General features: G+C 63.0%; 1 protein-coding gene across 5 annotated transcripts in view; it reads left to right on the top strand.

Annotated features, from left to right (window-relative positions):
- Nucleotides 1–24,429, top strand: part of TTC28 (tetratricopeptide repeat domain 28) — a 71,312-nt gene that overhangs the window by 42,450 nt on the left and 4,433 nt on the right. For 3 of the 5 annotated variants that reach the window (XM_044426184.1, XM_044426187.1, XM_044426186.1), the window contains 20 exons: nt 6,691–6,838; nt 8,689–8,961; nt 9,608–9,738; nt 12,949–13,456; nt 16,175–17,516; nt 17,724–18,247; nt 18,603–18,712; nt 18,851–18,980; nt 19,137–19,355; nt 19,438–19,600; nt 19,932–20,072; nt 20,777–20,927; nt 21,038–21,217; nt 21,978–22,704; nt 22,906–23,030; nt 23,124–23,355; nt 23,450–23,526; nt 23,701–23,724; nt 23,987–24,116; nt 24,321–24,428. In XM_044426184.1, coding sequence (XP_044282119.1) covers nt 6,691–6,838; nt 8,689–8,961; nt 9,608–9,738; nt 12,949–13,456; nt 16,175–17,516; nt 17,724–18,247; nt 18,603–18,712; nt 18,851–18,980; nt 19,137–19,355; nt 19,438–19,600; nt 19,932–20,072; nt 20,777–20,927; nt 21,038–21,217; nt 21,978–22,704; nt 22,906–23,030; nt 23,124–23,355; nt 23,450–23,526; nt 23,701–23,724; nt 23,987–24,116; nt 24,321–24,428 — 5,443 coding nt within the window. Of the gene's footprint in view, nt 1–6,690; nt 6,839–8,688; nt 8,962–9,607; nt 9,739–10,032; nt 10,564–12,948; nt 13,457–16,174; nt 17,517–17,723; nt 18,248–18,602; nt 18,713–18,850; nt 18,981–19,136; nt 19,356–19,437; nt 19,601–19,931; nt 20,073–20,776; nt 20,928–21,037; nt 21,218–21,977; nt 22,705–22,905; nt 23,031–23,123; nt 23,356–23,449; nt 23,527–23,700; nt 23,725–23,986; nt 24,117–24,320; nt 24,429 lie in introns of those variants that run through there. The other 2 variants (XM_044426185.1, XM_044426188.1) reach the window with 2 other exon arrangements.

Below are 24,429 nucleotides of genomic sequence, written 5' to 3'. Positions count from 1 at the left end.
GAGTAGTCGCTGAGCCGCTGCAGCTTCCGCCTTGCTGTGGATCATGGCCAGGGAGGGTGATTGCAGGTGGGGGAGCTGCTCCCATGCACGTGTGAATGGGTGAACTCGGGTGCATGTGTGGTGCTGTGGCTAGGTCTGCATTCCTTTCGGTGTTGTGGATCTCTCTGGCAGGGCAGGCCCTTGGCTGGGAGGAGCCAGGCCTCTGGGATGCCCGGAGGCAGCACTCGGGGTGGGCGGGGGGAGCCGGAGGTTTCCTGCTTGCTCAGGCCTCTGAAAAGGCCTCAGCCGCAGCATCCTTCTCTGCGCTGGTTTGGGTTTTGCTTTAGCTGGGGATTGTGGGGGTCAGCTCTAACGTTAGCTGGAGGCTTAGTGGAAGGTCTGACCCTTCTGATGATTTAATTGAGGATTATATAGAATTTGACAGGGCCTGGTTTGGTGGGCAACAGCGTTGCACCTGGACAGAGTCCCCTCCCAAGGTGGTCACTGGGAGAAGAAGAAATTTAATTCAGTTCAGGTTTTGGACTTGGTTTGCTTGTGTTCTGCTGTCCCTGCTAAGCTCATGGAATGCGAATAAATCAAAGGACCTGGATGGTGGTTTGTCCGATGGGTACAGTTTTTCCAAAGAACAGTGGGCCAATCTTGCCCGCTGATTAAAACCCAGTCCCAGTCAAAGCCCCCTGGATGACAGCATCCAGCTTCTGCCACTTTGCAGGCAATTCTGAGTAATGATGTTGACAGTTTAGAGCTCCATGGAAATGGAGCAAATGCTCTGATTCGTTCACTCATCCACATCTGATCCTTCACTTCTATTCCTGGTGTGCTTTTCAAAAACAGTAACACAGTTCGGGGGGGGGGAGCATCTTTCTTGGTGACCAGGGGCTTGGCTACTCACTGAGGCTGAAAGGGGGCTTGGCAGCTGTGGGTGCCCTTTACATCTCCTCCATGCTGCGCCTTCCAGGCTGAATTATTTATCATGCCCGCAAGAGCCACCTGCTCTGCCCCAGAACAGAAGCGCCGTGGCTGATGTCCCTGTCCTGAGCAGGCCACGCTCTGCTGCCTCTCCCATCTGGCGCACCCTTGGAGGAGGCCAGGCGCAAGTCCTGTCGCTGTCGGCTTCCCACACAAACACTGGGAGCCGGCGTTGATGGACGTTCTTAATGCACGGAAGGCCTCTCCTAAGGACCACATGCTAAATTATTGATAAATGGGCGTGATTGATGGGCTGGTAGCTATTAAATCTATTTCTTAGCCACCTTTCAGGATTACAGCCGGCCCAAGCCTGCTTACAGGCAAAAATAACGCCGTTTAACATCAGGAGCAGCTGTTTGAAAAGATGTGCTGCTCATTAGGTTGCCTTCTCCCCCCTCCCCGCTGCCTTCCCGCTTGCAGTACTTGGATCCGAACTTGCCCCCTTGTTCGTGTAAGGAGGGGTCAATCTTTGCCAGCTTCCTTTTTCATCTGCAGCCCTCGAGACGGATATTTGGGGCTGCAGAGGCAGGCAGGAAATCACTGCTCGGCAAAGGAGAGTCAGGTTCACACCAGCACCCCCCACACTGATGGGGGAGCACAGCAAGTAGCAAGAGCATGAAGGAATAAAACCCGGTCAGTGTGGCTGTAAAAGAAGGGTTCGTGCTGATGGTCCATCTGGGAGGATGCACGACTGACATTCCTGCTGGAGGAAGCGCTTTAGGAATCCGAAGAGGTGAGGCAGTTCACTCGCTGCAAACCTGCTTTCCGCTGTTATGCCACAGGATGGAGAATAATTCTTAGGTGGATTCACTCAGCAAATTCCTCACCGTGGTGCGATATTTGGCAGGGGCTTGGCCCCAGATCAGACTTCTGTGACCATCTGGGCACGGCTTGCAGACGGTCCCTTCGGGGCTCTGCCACCCCCGAGGCCACCGCTGGGCCCACCGAGCAGGGCCTGCTCACTTTCTGGGCAGCATTTCAGGGGCTGGGGGGGCCACCGCGGGAAGGAAAGCCCCACTTCTGCTAGAGCAGTTCGCCCGACTCAAATCTGGCTGCACCCGGATGGCAGTTAAGCAGACCGCCGCGGTGTTATTTACCTTGCTTTATGCAGCTGAATGCGTCTTTTATTTAATTCTTTCATCATTGCCATATTAGAAGCAGGGAGTATGTTTCAGAGAAGAGGAAAGAAAACTCTCAGTGGTTCCACTACTTTTAACTTAGGTATTATTTAAATACAAGGTTAAGGAATGGAACACTGAAGTCCTGCCTAACTGATTTTAAAAAATCAACTGTAATGAGTTTTTTTGTCATCTTCCAGTTTTTACTGGCTTCTGTCCGTCTGGAACCAGTGTCAAATCTAGATGAGCAAAAGGGTCAGGCAGCCCTGCTACAGCCTGGAATCCTTTATTAAACACCTTGCTAAGTCACTTCGGCATTAATATGAAGGTGAACCATTGTAAAAACAAATTTGTGTTGTATTTTGACAGGCTGAATACATGCTGGAGATGTAATTTATCATTGGCTGATGCCCCACGTATGTGGTAAAAGCATCCAGCTGTCCCAACCTATTGGGGCAAAATAATGGAAAAGAGGAAGTAGGAAACAGCATGTGTGGCATCTTTAACTCCATCTCCTGTGTGATTTAAGATATGGAGAGGGAATTGGGGAGATATGAACTTTGTCTGTAAATTGCTCTCTTACTGACACCTTCTAGAACTGCAACTGCAAAAGAAATCTTCCAGCGATAATAGAACAGTACATTGTCTGTGGGCTGGAGCAGCTGAGCAAGGCAGTGAAAACCAAGCAGCATTTCCCAAGTTCTGTCTGCTCGTGACGTAACACCTTGCACTTGATGTTCAGTAATACAGACCAGACTCTGTATTTTTCCTCATTTGTCAGGTGGTTTTCCTGTATGAATTCTATAATTTTGCTAATGTAGTTGCCTTTTGTTATTGTAATGCGATAAGCCTTCCCAATATAAGACCTAAAACTTACATTGCATTTGATAATTCCAGATAAGCATCAACAAAGAAACAAAGAAAAAGGGTGGGAGGATGAAAAGGGCCTTTGGGAGCAGAGGCGTAAAGCTGAGGTGCTCCCACTGATCTAGTCTCCACGTGCCCTTTCATTCTACAGGACGGGGCAGTGATGAGCGAGGGACCGTTTGTCAGCTGGAACAGGTCGGGGTTGCTCTGCTTGGCCAGTGTTCTCTCTGCCCAAAGTTCTCCACACACGGTGCCCCTGCACAGGTGCCCAGAGAGCCTGAGGCCAGCTTGCACGCATGCCACGCAGCCCCCCACCCCCCGCTGAGCAGGCAGCTCTGATTCCGCAAGAGTGACTTGCGGGCTCTGCACACTTTGCGGAAAGAATGGTGGGCGCGATCGGTGCAAAGAGGCTGCTGGCAGCGCCAGGCCAGGTGGAGGTGATCTCGGCTCAGTCCACTGCCTGCCAGGACCGCGCCTGGGAGGGAGTCTGGCGAGCCTGGAGGCAGTTCCCCGGGGACTGTGGCCGGTGGGCAGCTGCAGGGGCGCCTCCCTTGGGAGGGTGCTGCTGCCGGACAGGGTGGAGGGCAGCGTGATGGGCAGGGAGGCTCCCTGCAGGCCCCTCCGCGAGCACGGCCTGCAAGAGCCGAGCTGGCGGGCCACTAAGGAAAAGCAGATGTTCTGCAAGGAGGGAATCTGTACAGGATCAGCAAAGCTGATGTTTCTTGACCTCTTTGGAACAATTCAATAAAAACAAGCAGTTACCATGGCAACTGCCACATTACTGAATCTCTGCTTCAGAGATTTGCGATAAAGGAGACCAGCGACATGAAAGCAGCACATGGCGAGGGCGTTCCTCCCTTTTGTGTTCCAGGCTCGGCAGTCTGTTAGGACTTTGCCGGCACACGCAGAGGGAAGGCCCCGCTCGTCTGGCTGCTGCCTCTGTGGCTCTGGGCATCCGGGGCGGGGGCGGTCCGTGCCGGGTCCGGAGGTGGGTTCTGGCCGCCCTGCCACTCAGCCCTTCTGGGCACTCCCTCCCTCTTCTTGGAAGCACGTCCCGCTGCAAGTGGGTTTTCCCGCGTCTTCAGGTGCTGGGTTTCCACTCTTAGCTGGGGAGATGCGGTGGAGGTGGCGCTTGGGCCATCTTCCCCTTTGGCCGCGTGATCCAGGATTGCTTCGCCACATGCCTGGATCTCAGAGGGTTATAGTCTCTGTAAAACACCCGGGGAGCTTTGGGTATCGGGAGACAGAGCAATGCTGTGCAATGCAAGGAATCGTGGAACAGGAAGGTTGGAAGGGGCCAGGAAGGGCTGTTGCAGGACACCAGTTTACACAAGGGGTGTGGGGGACACATTTTGGGAAACGGGGACCTAGGCGTGATGGGGAGCTGTTCTTGGTCCCTGTGCCACGCTGCCCCATGTTCATTCTGTCTTCTGAGGTGTTTCCATCATTCACAGCTTCATGCCATATAACGAGCTCTCTCTTCATGAGAAAGATACTGATGCAGGTGGAGTTGTGGGCAGACCTTTAGGGAGTGAGAGCTGCCCTTGAGGCACTTGGGGCAGGGCTGTTTGCCCCTAAAGGGACAGGGAAGAGGTCCATCCCCACAGGATCGGAGCCACCTCCAGGCTCACAAGCAGCTCAGAGCCGGCCCAAACACACTCTTGCTCCTGCTTCGTGCAACCCCCAAGCCAGGAGCAGCTTTTCCAGGATGCCAAGAGAGAGCCTGCCCAGCCCATGCAGGCCCTGCCCCAACCAAGCAGCGAGGCCTTCCTGCAGGTGAACTGCGATCCCAGCACCCTCGGGTGGGTGGGCGGCTGTGGAAAGGAGGGTGCCCCACGGAGGGAGGTGCAGGAGCCGCGCCCAAGCCTGGGGGAGCTGGCTGCGTTGCATCTGCAGCCGCCCGTGCCCTGCAGACCCAGCCGGCAGCAGCGGCAGCCACACGGCCGGGGACTTCCCTGGGCGGCTTCCGCGGTCAGCCCCTGTGCCGCTGTGGTTTGGTGGGCGGCGCGGCAGCGCTCTGGTGCGACTGGAATATTACAGGCTGCGTCTATTCTTAGGACTCAGAGGAATCTTTAATCACTCCTACAACGAGACGCCCAAGAAGAAAGCTGCTAATTAGACGCCCTTTCTCTAAAGCAGCTCCCTTTGTTTTCTCCCACTGGGGGAACTCGCAGCATCCTTGTTGTCATGGTGTAGGAAGCTGGCTGGTTTGTGCAGTGGCAAGCAGGGCGGCTCTTTGGATGGGAGAATGAGCAGGGGGCAGAGTCCGCACCTCGCCAGCTACGTTGATCAGGAAAGCCACGCTCTGTTGGGGTGAGACTGCTGCAGATTTTCATTCCGAAATGGAAAGCCGCCTGATCTGGCAACCTTTCTGAGCCTGGCATCAGGCCCTCTGGGGAGGTAGCCTGCAAGGTGGCCACCTCCTCTCTCCATGCTCACTCTTCCTCCTCCTCCTCCTCCTCCGCCTGCCCAGGCAGAGGCTCAGCGCGCACGCCGAGCAGCCGAGACCCAGCTGCTTTGTGGGCTTTCTCTGAGTCGAGCCTGACTGTTCCTGAGCTGGGTTTGCCGTGCAGCCGTGTGCTCGATTCCATAACAACACGCTTATAGTAAAGGTTAATGAAATGAATTTTGCTTCCATCCAATTCATTAAAAATGGGTCTACAATCAATGCTTGCTAATGGAAAAGAGATCAAATATTCATGTCTATAAATTTCCGGTGTCATTTCTGATTTTTCTTAACTTCTGCCTCTGCGGACTGGCTCCTGAGTGAGCCTGGATGCCCTAATGAATCGCCACTTTGGAAGTTAATTGCAGATCGGTTCCGCTTGGGTGGCGAGGGCTGCCTCTGAGCCTTCATCCATCCTTCCAGGCAGGGTGGAATCGCTGCCGCTTGGTGCTGAGGACCAGCCTTGATCCCCGCTGCACTCTGGGGAAGAACATCTCAGCAGTGCCCGAGACCCACGCTGAATTATGAACCGGCGTGGCTTTCGGATAAGCTCACCTAGGAAGCTGGGTGGGCTAAATAGCCTGGTGCTGCCCTGCAGCCTCCCAGGACCTGGCGGCTTTGTGGGGGCTCCCTGATGTTATTTATTTTTTGAAAATTAGCCTCATAGTTGATAGAGCACTATCCTTTGCTTTGCTTTTATTTATTTATTTATTTATTAAAACATTTTTATGCCACCCCATTCGCCGAAGCCTCGGGGCGGCTTACAACAATAAATTCATCATAAGTAAAAATTAAAATATACACATTAAAATAAAATACAATTATACAATATAAAATAAGCCGCCCTGGTGAGATAAAAAAGTTTAAAAAAAGTTCTAGCCAGAAAACATTTTAGTGATCATTAAGAGATTTTTTTAGAAGAATAATCAAATGATGCACGCTGCAAATACTACATTGAACATGGATGGAATATGATCAGTTTGGTTCTCGGTACTTCAGGGAAAACATCATGCATTCGAAGACAGAAAATTAGTGCCGGAGGCACCTTCCATGGTGGACATTTCAGCCCTCTTAGTTTTTTATGAAGTGAGTTAGATTTCCTGTGGTCTGAGAAAAGATGGAAGAACCTCAGGAAAAATACAGGATGATGGTGTCATTGAGAACTTGCAAGACGTGAGCCAAACGTGGCAATTCCACGCTCACCGTTGAGCACAGCAGTCCCTCTCCTTTGGGGAACTTGGCCCGGGCTTGTGTGGGGCAGCTGCTGATCTCTGCCTCATTGTGTTGCAGGCTTACTTCCGACAGGGCGTTGCCCTCCAGTATCTCGGGCGCCATGCCGATGCTCTGGCAGCATTTGCCTCTGGGCTGGCTCAGGATCCGAAGAGTCTGCAGCTCCTGGTGGGGATGGTGGAAGCCGCCATGAAGTCTCCGATGCGAGGTGAGCGGGCGTTCTGCAGTGCTGTGGGCTGCGCTGATGAGGTCAGGGTGGTCCATGGAGCGATGACCCCTGGCCTGGGTCCCGATCGCTGCAGTGCAACATGGGAGCAATGGCGACAACACTTGCGTGTGATCTTCTGGAAGGGATTCTGGGGGTTTTCCAGCCAGCTGCAATGCTAGCTGGAAGATGTGGGCAGTTTCAAGGAACAAGAAGGCTGACGTGATGCGCAGGTAGCTTGAGTCAGGGAGGCAGAGACAAGACCCGCTTTGGTAGCATACGACGTGGTGGAGGCCGCTAATGGTCTGCTCTAGAAGGGGACCGGCAGACTCGTGGAAGACCACGGATGTCAATGGCTACTCGCTCCGATAGTGATAGATTCCCCTTGGTATCAAAGGTGATTTGCCTCCCAGTACCAGTTGCTCAAGAGGCCGTGTGGGCCGGGGCGGTTGTCCTCCTGCGCTGCGGAAGCAGAACGCTCTTTGCGAGTGTTTGCACTAGCTGCTTTCAGGCCTGGGCAGCTGCCTTGTTTGTGTTGCTCAGCCCCCCCCCCCCGGCACCTGAAGAGGCCGTGGGTTGTAGTTGCAGTGTCTGACTTTGCTTCAGATCTGCGCTCTGTTCTGGAGCTCTCTGGGCGACCTCGGACCTGTTGCCACGTCTCAGCATGATCTACCTCCCAGGGTTTGGATGAGGAGACAATGGAGAATCAGCCTCCCAAGTCCTCACATGTTGCTGGACTGCTCTTCCCGATGCTCTAGGTCAGTGAGGGCAAACCTTTGAGAGACGGAGTGCCCCAACTGCAACCCAGAACCCACTTATTCATCACATAGTGCCAACACTGCAATAAAACCTGAAAACAGGTTTCAGTTTAGAAGTTCTACTGAAAAGAGGGCGATTTTGAAAAAGCCCTCCTTGGGTAGCTTTTGCCGGCTGGAGCCAAGGGTCAGACTAGATAGCCTGGGAGACACCTTCTTACTCGTTCTGTTTCTATGTTTCTTTTTCTGCACTGCTCATCATTTCTGCCCATTCTAAACACATCAAAACACCATCAAAACCATGCCAGGACACCTCGTTTTCCTAACCCTAACCCTACCCTGGTACACACCCCTAACCCTAATATAGGGCTACAGTTCCATTGAAAAGAGGGCGATTTGGAAAAAGCCCTCCTTGAGTAGCTTTTTCTGCGCATCTCATCCTTTCTGCCCCTTCTAAACGCATTCCAACCATCAGATTCATGCCAGGACACCTCGTTTTCTTAACCCTAACCCTACCCTGGCGCACACCCCTAACCCTAATATGGGGCTACAGTTCCATTGAAAAGGGTGATTTTGCAAAAGCCCTCCTTGAGTAGCTTTTTCTGCGCAGCTCATCCTTTCTGCCCCTTCTAAACGCATTCCAACCATCAAAATCGTTCCAGGACACCTTGTTTTCCTAACCCTAACCCTACCCTGGTGCACACCCCTAACCCTAATATGGGGCTGCAATTCCATTGAAAAGGGGGAATTTTGAAAAAGCCCTCCTTGAGTAGCGTATTTTTGACAAGTTTGGCCTTTTGTGTGGGGTGAGAATGGGACTGCAGGCCTTTAGTTACATTTTCTATTTTTTAGAAGTTGTGTGATTTGGGAAGAATGATTTTATCCGGTCAAAATACTTTCTGAATGCTGTATGCCACAGTGGATCACAGGAGAAAGGCTGGCTCAGAAATTTTCTAAGACCATGAAAGTTCAGCAGGAGCTCTGCATGCTGACAGGGTCTGCCTTCTTTGAGTGGAACAAATGAGTTGCAGAAGCCCTGCCATGATGCCCTGGAGGGAAACGGCTCTGAGTTCTTCCTCTTTTTCCTCCCTCTCGTAGAATCCCTGGAGCCAACATACCAGCAGCTGCAGAAGATGAAGCTGGACAAGAGCCCCTTTGTGGTGGTCTCTGTGATTGGGCAGGAGCTGCTGACTGCTGGTCATCACGGCGCCTCGGTGGTGGTCCTCGAAGCAGCCTTGAAGATCGGCACCTGCAGCCTGAAGCTGAGGGGCTCAGTCTTCTCTGCCCTGAGCAGCGCCTACTGGTCCTTGGGCAGCACCGAGAAAAGCACCGGCTACATGCAGCAGGACTTGGATGTGGCCAAGACTTTAGGTAGCCCCTTGCCTTGGGCGGGTGCTCCAGACTCGAGGGGGGGCATGTCTGGCGGCGGGGGCAGGCGTGAACCGCCGGGTGTAGCATAAAGAGCGGCGCGGCTGGGCGAGTCTGCTTCTCACAGCGTGTTGCGATTCGGGGTCAAGAGGCACCGACAGTGGCCAAAGCCCATTTGGAGGAAAATGTTTAGCGCTGGTTGTGCAGCCGAAGCCCTCAGGTGGGAACCCGGGGGCAGGTAGAAGAGACTTGGGGATGATTCTGCGTCTGAGTCATGTGTTGGCAGATGATGAGCTGGTCTTGCCCTGAGTGGTCCTTCCCCTGGATCCACCATCCAGTCTTCCCCGCAGAAACGGGGCCGGCTGTGCTTCACACAAGCAGCACAGAGCAGAATGGGGCTCCCTGAGCCAAGTGAGGGGAGAACCAGCCCGGAAGGTGATAGCAGCCCGTTCACCGAGGCTGGGAGCAGGGTGCTGCTCGCTCTCCTCGGCTCCTCTCTGGGCAGAGTGCGTTTGGCAGGAGAAGGCCGTGGGTTGGCTTGCTGGGGCAGGAGTGGGGAACGTGGGCGTCCTGTGGATCCCTCCCTCCAGTGCCTGCCTTTCTGGAGTCCCTCCTGCTCACCCGTGCATTCTGCTCAATTCTCATCCAGGTGACCAGATGGGTGAATGCCGAGCTCACGGCAATTTGGGCTCTGCATTCTTCTCCAAAGGAAACTACCGGGAGGCCTTGACTAACCACAGACATCAGCTGATGCTTGCCATGAAGCTCAAGGACAGAGAGGTAGGGGGCGGGGGGGCGGGGCGGGGGGAGCCGCGGCTTCCTGAGCCGTGTGCGTGTCCTTGTCGTTCTGAGGGGATTGGGCTGCTTCCCATTTGGCACCGCCTCGTGAGCCCAGCATCCTTCCTCTGTGGAGCCACCGGGCAGGTGGGCACAGGCCTGGCGGGACCCTCGGAGGCTTGTGCTGGTGGCTTGGTCAGCAGGATGGGAGCTGGGCCTAGGCAGACTCCACACTGGGGGGTGGGGTGGGGGGGGGGCTGATGCAGCCTGGCACCGGGCCAGCGGGTGGCTCTGACCTTCGGGGAAAGCTCTGTGTGGAGTGAGGGCCAGCCAAGAGTCCCTTCCCTGCACAAGCTGGGAGCATGAGCACTGGGGGCTGGGAATGGCCCCTTCGGGGAGGGGAGGCTGAGGCCCAGGGGCTGCTCCCGCCCGGCTTCACAAGTGCAGGCTGCTGCTGTCAGCGGAGGTCTCGCGTCTGCAGCCGTTGGTGCTTCGGTTCCGTGCGGGCTGGCCAGGGCAGCTTCCAGCTGATCACAATATTCTTCCATTTATGACCCATCTGGGCACATAATTAATGGTTCTTCACAGCAAACAGCTACTTGGATTGTGAGAAAGCCAAGCCTTTTGGATTTCCTGTGGATGCAACCACAGGAAATTGCTCTGGCGCGTTCTGATGACATCACCCCGACCACAGGGCTTCCTCTGGATGCACAGCTGTTTTTCTTGGCCCCTCGGCGGGGTCTTTTGTAACACAGAGCTATTGTGAAGCTGCAGCGGTGCTGATGCAGCCCACCAGGAGGGCCTCGCTGCGTGCCGCTCTGCAGTGAGGTAATGGCCTTGCCCCAGGCACCGAGAGGAGGAGGACATGGCATAGAAGGCCCAGAGGAGCAGGGTGGGGAGCCGGGACCCATCAGCCGCAGCCAGTAGTGGTGGTGGGAGTCGTGGTCCAGATGTTGCTGGGGCACCCAGATTCCCTGCTTCTGCGGAGGAGTGAGGGCCCTCCCTCGGTGCCAGCAACAGCCGACGAACAGAGGCAGCGGGGCTGTGCTGGCCCGGCCGGCTCTGGGCAGGCAGGCAGGCGGAGAGGCGCGGGGTGTCCCTCCTGTGGACTGGGGAGTCTGCTTCACGGCCGCAGGAATCCGGAGGAGAACACGAGGAGGGGAGGGGAGTGGAGCGGCAGGCAGATCCGGGCGCACGGATGGGCTTCCGACTCCATCGCCGTGCTGGAATGTTTGTCTTGCAGCGGCTGCGGAGACCACAGAGCCTCCGCAGCGTAATTGCTCTTCCAGTTCTCGGGCCTCTGGACATCTTCGATTACAGGCCTGCTTTTAAAAATAGCGAAGGGAGCAAGGCAGAACCATCACTGGCTCCCAGAACGGGAGGGGCGCCCACTCGGAGAGGTGGCTCCCGCGGCAGCCCTCGGGCGCCTGCTGGCTTCACCGGGGCTCCACGCAGGCCAGGCCATCGGGGTGAGCGCAGCCGGGCCCTGCGGTGGCCCGGCGCTGCTGTACTGCAGCCGTGCAGGGGTGTGGCGGCCCTTCTGGACCCCCTGCACTGAGGCGTGGCGCCCAAGGGAGGTGGCAGGTGCCGAGGAAGGCTGGGCCGGCGGCGCCTCCTGCAGGTACCTCGCTGCAAGAGCCTCAGTGGGAGTTCCTCTGCCCGGCGGGTTCTCGCCTTGCGTTTCGCCAGTCCGGCTCTCCGGCGAATCTGCCTGGAGCCCCTGCCCTCCCCGCGTGCTTTGTCCTCTGCCGTTGTCTGGGAGAGATGGGTCTTGGTGGCCGTGCCAGCGGCCCAGTAGGCGCCCTTTGCACTGGGGGAGGCTAGCGGGGCCTCTGCCAGAAGACGGGGCAGCCGCTGGCAGCTGCCCCCTCCTGCCCCAGGCCCTCCCTGGGCAGGCCCTCCAGCCAGGGTGCTGCGGGGGCGGGCAGGGCAGGGCCTCTGGCGTGCGCACGCCCAGCCTTTGCCCGGAGCAGAGACGGCCGACTACGGGCCTGCGCGCGCTTCGGCTCAGCCATCTTCTTCCCAGCCGAGAGCCTGGCTTTGCCTTCAGTCATTTGGCCATCAGGTGAACATCAATCACCGCAGAAGCCAGAAGGGGCAGTAAATCGTCCCAGAGGCTTTTTTGGGGGGGATTCTAGATGCTGTGCTGCCGCTACACAGGACGCGCACGAACGCACAGACGCGCACGCACACCCAGGCCCCTTGTGGTGACAGAGGCCCCTGGGTGGGCTGAGCTGCCACGGCTCACGCAGCCTGCCGAGAGCCCCTGGAGCCAGGGACCGGCGCCTGTGCTGTGGGGGGGCTGGGGGGTGTCTGCCTGGCACGACTCTGCAGCCCCCGCCGGCTGCCTTCCAGCCTGGGGGGCCACCTCATGCCTTCCTCTCGGCCTCGCAAGGGCTGCGGTGAATCTCCAGTTGTGCCTGCCTCTGGCAGCTCCAGGGGACGTGCAGACGGCCCTCACGGGGTGGCGCTTGCAGCCACCGCCAGAGGAGCCGGAGCAGGCAGGCCTCTGGGGGCAGCCCAGGAGTGTGGGCAGAGGCCTCCCCACCAGTGGCTGCCCAGGCCCGACTGGCCGTGGCACCGTCTGGCGCTCGAGGACGGGCTTCCTGGCCACAGTGGGGCCTCATCCTGGCGAGAGGCAGGGAGCCCCCGGCCCATGCGAGGCGAGGGTCTTTCCCCTGGAGAGGAGTTCCAGGCCAAGTGGGCTGCAGTGGGCCCTTCTCAGAACCCAGGAAAACGGTGGGGGCCTGGCCGGGGAGGCTGCGGGCAGCAGCTCCTCCTCGGAATGACACCCCAGCGTTCTGCAGCTGCGCAGAGAAGGCCCCAGGCCTGCTCCCGGCGGCTCTCTGTGAGGCAGGGGTCCAGGGGATTTCCCCACCCCACCGCACCCACCTCAGTGCATAGTTGGGGCCCTTGCCAGTGGCACCGCTTGTGGCCGGGCCCAAGGGCCACACCGCACACTTTGCGAGACGGGCTCTTCGGTGCCTGAGGAGAGCCTCTCGCACAGCTGCACGAGTGTGGGGAGCTCGGAGCAGCCCCCCGAGGCGCAGCTGTGCTGGAAAAGCCGCTCGCGGCTGGCGAGCAGGAGGCTGGCCTGCCGGATGCGGGCGCGCCTGTGGTGGGGAGCAGGGAGGGAGCGACTTGGGGGCCGAGGGCTCGCTGCCCGGCGAGGGGGCCGGGCACGCAGCCAGCCTCTGCTGTCCTCCTCCGCAGGCGGCCTCCTCTGCCCTCAGCAGCCTGGGCCATGTCTACACCGCCATCGGCGACTACCCCAACGCGCTGGCCAGCCACAAGCAGTGCGTGCTCCTGGCCAAGCAGGCCAAGGACGAACTCTCAGAGGCCCGGGAGCTGGGCAACATGGGTGCTGTCTACATCGCCATGGGGGACTTCGAGAACGCGGTGCGCTGCCACGAGCAGCACCTGGAGATCGCCAAGGCGCTGGGCAGCCGGCGGGAGGAGGCCCGTGCCTACAGCAACCTGGGCAGCGCCTACCACTACCGGCGCAACTTCGACAAGGCCATGTCCTACCACAACCACGTCCTGGAGCTGGCCCGGCAGCTGGAGGAGAAGTCCTTCGAGATGCGCGCCTACGCCGGCCTGGGCCACGCCGCGCGCTGCATGCAGGACCTGGAGCGGGCCAAGCAGTACCACGAGGAGCAGCTGGGCATCGCCAAGAGCCTGCAGGACCGGGCTGCCGAGGGCCGGGCCTCCTCCAACCTCGGTAAGGGCAGGTGCGCGTTCCAGCCCCAGCCGAGCTCCTCGAATGCATCCACGGCTGGCGCCGCCTGTGTGTGAGTGCGCTCGGTGGCTCTGCCTGAGTTGGAATCATGTTTATGAACCGGCTGGGCTGGCATCTCTGGGCAGGAAGGTGGCTTGGAAGGCCGTGGGAGAGGCTGGGGGGCCGCCAGGAGGGTCCCACGTGGCACAGGAGGGGCGCTCCCTCTCACCTCCTCCAGTCTCAGCCAACCGACAGCTTGGCAGAGGGAGCAGGTCCCTGGGCAGCCGCGCATCCTCCCCACGGCGCCCCTCTGCTCATGGCGTGTGGATGGGTCAGGCCGGCCGGCACAGAGGGGACGTGGCGGCCAGGGTGCTTTGAAGGAAAAGGCCCGGGTTTCAGGGTGAGCGTCACAGGAGGGCGAAAGCCAGAGGGGGGGGTTGTTCTGCGGCCCCGACACTCCCCGCTCTTGGCTATGGCCGCTCCCCTGCGCACCCTGGATGGTGGCCGTGGCACCTCCAGGGCATCCTCTGCATGAAGCTTGCTCGAAGAAGCCGGAGCCAGCTGAGGGAAGCTGGAGCAGGAGGGTGCGTCCGCTTGCGGGCCGGGCGCCCTGGCTGCCCCCTCTCAGAACCGGCCCCGGGCCCCTGCCCTGGTAGCCACCAACGTGCCACGGAAATGTGCACGCCTGCTCTGAGCCGCCCCACCTGCTGCAGACGCACAGGGGGCTTGTCCGGCCAGGGTCACGTCCCTCCGCGAACTGAGCTGAGGAGAGGACATGGCAGGGCCCATCGGAAGGGCAGCGGCGCCTCATTCCACCCCCCTCCTGGGTACCCAGGCCCCGTCTCTCGCTCACCGTCTCGCAGCCAGGGGGGCACAAGCCATCGGCTGAGCCCCACAGCTGGTCACGGGGGTGGGGGGGCAGGCTGCTCTTCCGGCCAGGAGCCCTCCGGAAGCAGCCCGGTGCCGGGGCACGGGGGGAGGTGGTGAGGAGGACCGCAAGCCTCTGCATGGGCATGGGCATTGGCCTCCCCCCAGGCACAGGTGCGGGCACGGGGAAGGCTCCGCTGGGCCCCCACTTGCTCCAGACGGGGAGGCGGCTTCTGCCTGCGCCTGCCCTGCTCCTGCCCTGAGGGATGCCCCAGTGGCCGCATGCCTGAGCGAGCTTGCCCCCGTGCCCGGCACACACCACGGTCAGCGCCCTACCCCTGCAGGCACCCGGGGTCTCCGCGTTTCCGCGCCTGGCTTCCGCGAGGCCTCTCTCCAGCACGGGAGCCTCTCCCCCGGGCGGTGCCACCTCCCCGGCACTTCCCCTCCCCTCCCCTCCCCTCCTCTCCCCTCCTCTCCTCTCCTCTCCTCTCCTCTCCTCTCCGGGTCAGCCCAGCACCTCTTGCTGACTCAGCCCAGCGACTCGGGTTTCCTTGGCGGCTGCTCCAAGAGAAGCTTTCTGGCTGAGGTCATCCCCCGCCCCCCGCCCCCCCGGAGCATGCGGATTCTGGGGGGGGGCAGTTACAGAGAGGGGCCGTAATTGCCTGGAACTGGAGGGGCTCAGGAGGCCAAACCACAGCGAGGGATGGCCCTTGGTGGGTGTTCCCACCCTGTGCCGAAATGGGGGGTGCGGGTTCCCCCTCACATGCGCAGGGCTGGCTCCTGGGGAGACGCAGATCGGCAGGAGCCTGGCATCGCAGCGGCTGAAGCCAAAGGAGGGCCCAGCGTGCAGAAGGGCGGTCGCCTCCGCAGGGCTCAGGGCCCCCGTGGGGAGCAGCTGGGGTGGCCACTGGGCCCCACTGGCCCCTCTGGGGAGCGCAGCTGCGCACGGTGGTCCGGGCTGCCTTGGCTGGGCTCTGCGGCCCAGAACCCCCCCCCCCACATACGCATGGAAGGGGATGAGCGAGGCTCCTCCGCGTTTCCCCAGAGATGGCTCCCAGTCCCAACGCATGGCATGGTAGGGGGCGTTGTGCCCGGAGAGTTTGGGAGTGCCGTCTGCCCCTGCAAGAGCCGTGTGCACAGGGCCTGCGGGAGCAGCCTGCTCTGACGCCCCAGCCGGTGCTCTGCCTGGTGGCCAGCCGCCTGCTGGCGGGCTGTGAGTGCCTCAGGCAGAGCAGCAGCAGGGCCAGTGGGGTCTGGCAAGAGAAAACGGCGCCATGGCCGCCGGCAACCAGGCATGGCTGCAGGCACCCCGGAGTGCCATCGGCGTTCGCGAAGGGCTGGGCTGCTGCTCCACTGCCTCAGCCCTGCCGCAGGCCAGCCAGCAAGGCTGCAGGGCGGCATCGCGGCCGTCGCAGCCTCCGCTCTGCTGACCCATGGGCAGCTGGTGCGGCCGCTGGGCAGCCGCTGCCGGCCAGGCCACACATGGGCACATTCCTTCCCAAGGGCTCTCCCTGCTCCCATTCGCCCCGCTGCCCCTTCCTTCGGCCGAGCACTTCCAGCCGCCCTTCCCTTGCCCGGAGCCAGGCCACTGCTCTGCGCTCTGCTGTGCGCCGCCTCTCCGTTTGCTCCCCGGCGAGAGAGCTGGAGCACGTCTCGAGTGCGGACCGCTCTGGCCGGGGGCCGCTCCCTCTCCAGCTTCAGGAACGACTCTCGGTGCGGCTGGCTGCAGGGAAGCGGAGGGCGTCCTCGCCCGCTGGAGGCAGCGGCCGAAGCCGCCCGGCCCGGCCGCTCGGCCCTGGCAGCTTCCCTCTCCGGCTCCGAGGTCTCCCGCTGACCCGCGCGCTCTGCCCGCAGGCATCATCCACCAGATGAAGGGCGACTACGAGACGGCGCTGCAGCTGCACAAGGCGCACCTGTCCATCGTGCAGGAGCTGAACGACTACGCCGCGCAGGGCCGGTCCTACGGCAACATGGGCAACGCCTACCACGCCCTGGGCATGTTCGACCAGGCGGTCAAGTACCACCGGCAGGAGCTGCAGATCTCCATGGAGGTGAACGACCGGGCCTCGCAGGCCTCCACCCACGGCAACCTGGCCGTGGCCTACCAGGCGCTGGGGGCCCACGACCGTGCCCTGCAGCACTACCAGAACCACCTGCACATCGCCCGGGAGCTGCGGGACATCCAGAGCGAGGCGCGGGCCCTGGCCAACCTGGGCAGCTTCCACTGCTCCCGAGGGGAGTTTGCTCAGGCCGCCCCCTACTACGAGCAGTACTTGCAGCTGTCCCCCGAGCTGCAGGACATGGAGGGTGAGGGCAAGGTGTGCCACAACCTGGGCTATGCCCACTACTGCCTGGGCAACTATGAGGAGGCCGTGAAGTACTACGAGCAGGACCTGGCCCTGGCCAAGGACTTGCACGACAAGCTGAGCCAAGCCAAGGCCTTCTGCAACCTGGGCTTGGCCTTCAAAGCCCTGGGCAACTTCAGGAAGGCCGAGGAGTGCCAGAAGTACCTGCTGTCGCTCGCGCAGTCCCTCGGCAACTCCCAGGCCACCTTTCGGGCGCTGGGCAACCTGGGCGACATCGCCGTCTGCCAGAAGGATGTCGGCGGGGCCGTCCGGTTCTACGAGCAGCAGCTCAGCCTGGCCCACCAGGTCAAGGACCGGAAGCTGGAGGCCAGCGCCTACGCGGCCCTGGGCTCCGCGCACCGGATGCTGCAGAAGTGCGACAAGGCGCTGGGCTACCACACACAGGAGCTGGAGGTGTACCAGGAACTAGGGGAGGCCCTGGGCGAGTGCCGGGCCCACGGGCACCTGGCCGCGGTCTACATGGCACTGGGCAAGTACACCATGGCCTTCAAGTGCTACGAGGAGCAGCTGGAGCAGGGCCAGAGGCTCGGGGACGCTGGCATCGAGGCCCAGGTCTACGGCAACATGGGCATCACCAAGATGAACACGAGCGCCCCGGAGGAGGCCATCGGCTACTTCGAGCAGCAGCTGGCCACGCTGCAGCAGCTGAGCGGCAGCGAGGCCCTGCTGGACCGGGGGCGCGCCTTCGGCAACCTGGGCGACTGCTATGAGATGCTGGGGGACTTCGAGGAGGCCGTCAAGCACTACGAGCAGTACCTGAGCGTGGCGCAGAGCCTGAACCGCACGCAGGACCAGGTCAAGGCCTACCGGGGCCTGGGCAACGGGCACAGGTAAGGGCGCCCGGGCAGGTCGGGGGAGGACCCGGGGCCATGCGTGCGGCGCCAGCACGGGCGGGCGGGCGGAAGGAGCGCTCAGCTGGCCTCCCTTTCCCACTGAGTGGCCCTCCGGGGCTGTCGGGCACTCGGCCGGAGTGGGGGAGGCTGGCCGAGGCGCCTCCCAGGGCAACCTCCATCTTGGGCGCTGGTGCAACCTCACAGGTCCATGGGAAGCTTGCAGCAAGCTCTGGTCTGCTTCGAAAAGAGGCTGGTGGTGGCCCACGAGCTGGGGGAGGCCTTCGACAAGGCACAGGCGTACGGGGAGCTGGGCACGCTGCACAGCCAGCTGGGCAACTACGAGCAGGCCATCTCCTGCCTGGAGCGCCAGCTGGGCATCGCCCGGGAGATGAAGGACCAGGCCCTGGAGGGCAGCGCAGCCTGCGGCCTGGGCAGCGTCTACCAGCAGATGGCCGAATACGACACGGCCTTGGAGTACCACCAGCTGGACCTGCAGATCGCCGAGGAGACCAGGAACCCAGCCTGCCAGAGCCGGGCTTACGGGAACCTGGGCCTGACCTACGAGTCGCTGGGCACCTTCGAGAGGGCCGTGGTCTACCAGGAACAGCACCTGAGCATTGCTGCGCAGATGAACGACCTGGTGGCCAAGACCGCCTCCTACAGCAGCCTGGGCCGCACGCACCACGCCCTGCGCAACTATGCCCAGGCAGTGATGTACCTGCAGGAAGGTGAGTGGCCTGGTCCGCCCAAGGGGACCAGCCGCCTGGCAAGCGGGGCCGTTGTGGCAGCTGGGGCATTCCCGCCCCTGAGCAGAGGATCTGAGTGTCCCGGCTGGGCACCGCACGGACAGGCGCCGAGCGGCTCTCCTCGGGGCTTGCCCAGCTTCTGCCCTGCCCTTCAGGCGGAGGCAGAGCAGCCACTCAGCTCGCTTTCCGGTGGCAAAGCCTCTTACAGCAGGGGTCTCCGCCGGCGGCGAGTGCCAGGATGCCGGAGGGCAAACGAGGCCCTGGACGGCGGGGCAGTGGCAGAGGGGGCCGAGCGCCCCCTGCATCCATTCCACCCAACCCCCTTTCGCTTCTGCAGGGCTGCGGCTGGCGGAGCAGCTGGGGCGCAGAGAGGACGAGGCCCGCATCCGGCACGGCCTGGGCCTCTCTCTCTGGGCCAGCGGGAACCTGGAGGAGGCCCAGCACCAGGTGAGCACCCCCCCGCAGCGAGGGAGGGCAGGAGCACTGCTCGCTCGCCCCCAGAGCCGAGCAATGGGACGGGGCACACCCTGCGCTCAGGACGTGCCCAGAGGCCAGGCTGACCAGCTGACCCTGCTCCTCTTGCAGCTCTACCGGGCTTCGGCCCTCTTCGAGTCCATCCGGCATGAGGGGCGGCTGAGCACCGACTATAAACTCTCCCTCTTCGACCTGCAGACCTCCTCATACGAGGCTCTGCAGCGGGTGCTGGTGAGCTTGGGTGAGTGAGGCCTGGGCATGCATGGTGGGGGGCGTGTGCTGAGGCCCGGCCTGGCAGCCCCCTCCGCCTCAACCCTGTCTGGCCAGGGGCCTCTGGCTGCGCTGGTGTCCCACTTGGCCCTCACGTGGCCCCGCTCAGCCGCCCGCTTCTTCACAGGGCACCACGACGAGGCGCTGGCGGTGGCCGAACGGGGCCGCACAAGGGCCTTTGCCGACTTGCTGGTGGAGCGCCAGACGGGGCAGCAGGACGCAGACCCCTACTCCCCTGTGACGGTGGACCAGGTGCTGGAGACGGTGAACGGCCAGCGGGGACTGGTCCTCTACTATTCGCTGGCCGCGGGCCACCTCTACAGCTGGCTGCTGGCCCCGGGAGCAGGTAGGTTGTGTGGGCAGCCCGGTCCTCGAGGAGCCCCTGCGTGCAGGCGGTTTTGCGGCATGGCCCGTCTTTACGCCTCTAGGGATCCTGAAGTTCCACGAGTGCTACTTGGGCGACGGCCCAGCGGAGAACCCCGAGGACTCCCAGGAGGGCAGTGCCGGCCTCCAGGCGGTCACCAGCTCGGTGCTGGAGCAGCTCAGCACCGGCGTGCGGGAGGCCCTGGGAGTGGACTCCTATTACGTACGGTGAGTTTCGGCCTGGGACCCACGGGGAAATGCTGCTGGGGACGGGGGGTGTCCTCGTGTCCAGGGCTCGGCTTGGCTGGCAGGAGACGCTCAGCCAGTGGCCATCTGTGCCCTGCAGGGGCTGGGAAGATGCGGACAGGAGGGTCCAAGCCCATCCCAGGCGCTCCTTCCACGACTCTTCCCAAGGCCCTCTCCGAGCCTCTCTGCCGTCCCCGTGGGATGGCTGGGAGCGCGGGCGGGCGGGCGGGCGGGCGGTCCACCACCCCGACCCCCATTCCCGCAGAAGCCTGCCCCGATCCCGCTGATGCCTCTGCCTCCTTTCCTCCCCAAGCCCCTCCGCCAGCAGCGAGACGGAGAGCGAGGCAGGAGACATCATGGACCAGCAGCCGGAGGACGCAAGCAGCAAGCCGAGCTCTGCAGCGGACCCCACGGGCTTCCTGAGGATGGTCAACAGGAACAACCTCTTCAACAGGTGAGGGGGCTGCTGGTGCCGGCAGAGAAGGACCCCCGCGCCCCCGCCGCCATTGACGCTTCCCCCGGTGGTGCCCCCTGGCCCACCTCCCTCCCTCCTTTCCATCCTGTCCTCAACGTTCCAGACGTCCACCCGGGAAAGGGTTTGGGTGCAAAATGTGCACTTTTAAAGCTATGTATTTAAAAAGCATTTTTAAAGTGCAGACACATGTTCCAGAATCTGTCGACCCCGGTGGGGACTCGATTTGAGGGCAGGAACGCCAGCTTTCCTGCAGGGCTGCCAAGCATCAGCAGCCCCCAAACCAGTCCTCGCACAGGCGGCTGTGGGCCGCTGCCGCCCTCTGCTGGTTGCCTGGCAGCTTTGCAGCCAGCGCCTCTTCTTTTTCGAGCCAGCCCTCGTGTCAGGAGGCGTGAGGGCCCTGGAGAGGGCAAGGATCAGGGTGGCGTGGAGCCCGCGCTCGAGGACGGGGGGCACCACCCCCTGGGGCTGCCTGCCGGGCAGGGCTGGGGCTGGGCACTGGGGCTGGCCTGCCTGCCCCCCACAGGCACCGCTGGGACAAACAGCCATCCCCCTGGCCCCGTCAGCGCCCCAGGGAGGCCACTGGGGACCAAGCGTGTGTGCCAGGCTTGTGGGGGTGGGGGGGGGCTCGCTGCTGCATGGAGGGGCTTTGCGCCCAGCCTCGCCTGCGTGTCTCGCTGCCACAGGAGCTGCCAAAGTGTGAACAGCCTCTCCAGCCGCCCGGCCTCCCCGGTGAAGGAGGCGCCCCTCACCTCCTCCCTGCCCCGGCGGCTCCCCTCCTTCGGCAAGCCACCGCTGCGCGCCCTCTACGACCTGCTGATCGGGCCCATGGAGGGGGTGAGTGGGGCATGAGAGTGGGGCCGGGCCCCGCGGGGAGGCTGCGTGGGTGCCAGGGCAGGGGGCCGTGCCATCCAGCACCCCGCCTGAAACGTGCCCCTCCGCTCCAGGGCCTGATGCACTCCAGCGGGCCGGTGGGCCGGCACCGGCAGCTCGTCCTGGTCCTGGAGGGGGAGCTCTACCTCATCCCGTTCGCGCTGCTGAAGGGCAGCTCCTCCAACGAGTACCTGCACGAGCGCTTCAACCTCATCGCAGTGCCCTCCGTCCAAGCACTGAGCGCCAGCACCAAGGTGGGAGCGCTGCCCCGGGCCGTGGGGCCAGGCGGGGTGGGCCAGGCCGGGCTGTGACTCGCAGCAGCCCCGCTTCAGCCTGCTGAGGCTGCTGCCTTGGTCCTTGAAGGCAGCCCGGAGGGCCGGGGAAAGATCCCAGCGGTAGTGGGGGCCGGGGGGGGGGCACTGCTGCCAGTCAGGGTTGGCAGCACCAGCCAGATGGACCGCGACCACCCTCCTCCCATCCTGCCTCGGCACACCCCACAGCCGCCCCCGGCGTGCCCGGTCTCTGGGCCCCGGGGTGTGTGGCTGGCACTCTGGCCACCTGGCTGGCTGCTCAGGTGAGGCAGCCAGGCAGGACACGCTAAGCGAGGCGGCACCTGGGTCAGGCAGGAGGCGGGTGCCACGGCCAAAGAGCGGCTGTGCTGCTGAGGGAAGTCACTGGGGGACGGCTCGCTCTTGCTCCTGGCTGGCGTGCATCCAGAGGCTGGGACCGATCCTGCGACTGCTGAGGGAGGCGCCTGGCCACCGGCAGAGAGCCAGAGCAGCCCAGATCCTGACAGCTGCAGGGGAGGGACGTGGGCTCAGAGCCGCCGGTTTCGTCCGAAGCGGCCTGCGACGCGGTCTCTGGCTCACAGGCCGCAGGACTGCCGGAGCGTCACGACGGGGGGCTTGCTGAGGCTCACGGTGACATGGGGGTCAAAAGCCGAGGACGGGGCCGGTGCCACAGGGAGGAAGCCCCCCTCCCCGGGCGGCTTGTGATGGGCTCCCTCTCCTTCAGAGCCAGGCCAAGAAGGGCGCCTTCAGCTGCGGCGGCTCCCCGTCCATGGCGGCGGTTGTTGGCAACCCCAGGCTGCCCGCCTCGGTGATGGACCGCTGGCTGTGGGGGCCCATGCCCTCGGCCGAGGAGGAGGCCTACACCGTCTCGGAGCTGCTGGGCTGCCAGCCCCTGGTCGGCAGCCTGGCCACCAAGGAGCGCGTGGTGAGCGCGCTGGCCCAGGCCGAGTGTGCCCACTTCGCCACCCACGTCTCCTGGAAGCTGGCCGCCCTGGTCCTCGCCCCCAGCAGCGAGAGCAGCACGGGCGGCGGCGGCGGCAAAGGCTCCTTCGGCCACACCTACACCATCCCGGAGTCGCTGAGGGTGCAGGACGACGCCAGCGATGCGGAGAGCCTCTCCGACTGCCCGCCGCTGCAGGAGTTCCTGCTCACGGCCGCCGACGTGCTGGACCTGCGCCTGCCCGTCAGGCTGGTGGTGCTCGGCTCCTACCAGGAGTCGCACGGCAAGGTCACCGCCGACGGGCTGATCGGATTGACGCGCGCGTTCCTGGCGGCCGGCGCCCACTGTGTCCTGGCATCCCTGTGGCCGGTGCCGGTGGCAGCCTCCAAGGCCTTCGTGCACGCCTTCTACACGGCGCTGCTCGGCGGCCTGAAGGCCAGCGCGGCCCTCGGGGAGGCCATGAAGTCCGTGCAGAACAGCAAGCCGTTCTCCCACCCGAGCAACTGGGCAGGTGAGCAGAGGGGCGGGAGCCCTCCCCTGCCCGGCCGGGCAGCTTTGGCCGCTGCGAGTTCCCTCTCCGGGCCACAGGACCTGGGCTGGGGGCACGGCCGGGGTGCCTCCCGATGCGGACAGAGTGCAGAGCCTCTGTTGCCGGAGGCTGCGCTCGTGGCCGGGCCCAGGCCTGCTGCCGAAGCCCCCTTTTCTCCTGCAGGCTTCGTGCTGATCGGGAGCGACGTGAAGCTGAGCAGTCCCTCCTCCCTGATGGGGCAGGCGCTGACCGACATCCTCCAGCACCCGGAGCGGGCACGCGACGCCCTGCGGGTCCTGCTGCACCTGGTGAGGGGGCGGGAGGCGCAGGGGGCGGCTGGGCCCGGGGTGGGGACGCCTGGCAAGATGAGGGGCGCTCACGGCGGCCTCCCCCCACGCCAGGTGGAGAAGTCCCTGCAGCGCATCCACAGCGGGCAGCACAACTCCATGTACACCTCGCAGCAGAGCGTGGAGAACAAGGTGGGCGGCATTCCGGGCTGGCAGGCGCTGCTGACAGCCGTTGGCTTCCGGCTGGACCCCCCCGCCAGCGGGCTTCCGGCGGCCGTGTTCTTCCCCACCGCAGACCCCGGAGACCGGCTGCAGCAGTGCAGCAGCACCATCCAGTCACTGCTCGGTGAGTGCCGGGGGCTCCCGGGGCAGCCGTGGGCCCCGAGCGCCCCGCCGCGGCCGCCCTGCTGAGCGTGACCGGCCCCCCGCTCCCTCCACAGGTCTGCCTAGCGCTGCCCTGCAGGCCCTGTGCAAGCTCATCGCCGCCTCCGAGACGGGGGAGCAGCTCATCAGCCGGGTGAGTGCCGTGCGTGGCAGGAGCGGTCGCTTCCGGAAGGGTCACCCCGCTGGTCTTGGGAGCCTGCCGGGGCCCCAGGGCCCCCACCTCCCCCCGCCGGGCTGCCACGTTGCACCTTTTCCTGGCGCTAAACCCCCTCTCTTTCTCTCTCCCCCAACTTTCTGCTTCCCAAAGGCTGTTAAAAATATGGTGGGCATGGTGAGTACAAGCACCATCCTTCAGCCCTCCCGCCCTTCGTGGTAGGGGCCGGGCGGGGGCGGGCCGGGCACGGTGGCCTTCCCACTGCGTGGGGCAGCCCTGCCCTCACCTGGAGGGCGGTGCCGTCTCCTGCCTGCCCCGTGCAGCCTCACCCCTCCCGCGCACTCACCCACACCGCTTCGGCCCCACCTCTGCTGCTCAGGCCAAGCACTGGGGGGGAGCAGGAGGGCCCCGTGGCCACTGACCGGTGTCCCCCCTTCAGCTCCATCAAGTGCTGGTGCAGCTCCAGGCTGGGGAGAAGGAGCAGGACTTCCCGCTGGCCCCCATCCAGGTCTCCATCAGCGTCCAGCTTTGGCGGTTGCCAGGCTGCCACGAGTTCCTTGCAGCATTAGGTAGGACGCCTCTGGGACACCCACAGGGCGAGGGGGAGCGGGGCAGCATGGGGCCGGCTGGGCGGGCAGGGCAGGGCAGGGCAGGGCAGGGCCCCCGCTCCCTCGACCCTGTCCAGCGGGGCTGAGCGCCACTGGGCTGGTGGGGCAGGTCTCCGGGTCCCCCGGTGCCCCCCAGCTGTGGCCTGAAGGGTGCGCCGCTTGCAGGCTTCGACCTCTGTGAAGTTGGGCAAGAGGAGGTGACGCTGAAGACGGGCAAGCAGGCCAGCCGCCGGACCATGCACTTCGCGCTCCAGGCCCTTCTGGCGCTCTTCGG

Source organism: Varanus komodoensis, unplaced genomic scaffold (genome assembly GCF_004798865.1).
Source record: "Varanus komodoensis strain SLA01 unplaced genomic scaffold, ASM479886v1 scaffold165, whole genome shotgun sequence".
Classification (NCBI taxonomy): Eukaryota; Metazoa; Chordata; class Lepidosauria; order Squamata; family Varanidae; genus Varanus; species Varanus komodoensis.
Note: the sequence above shows the minus strand (reverse complement) of the source record. Positions and strands in the feature narration are given on the sequence as shown.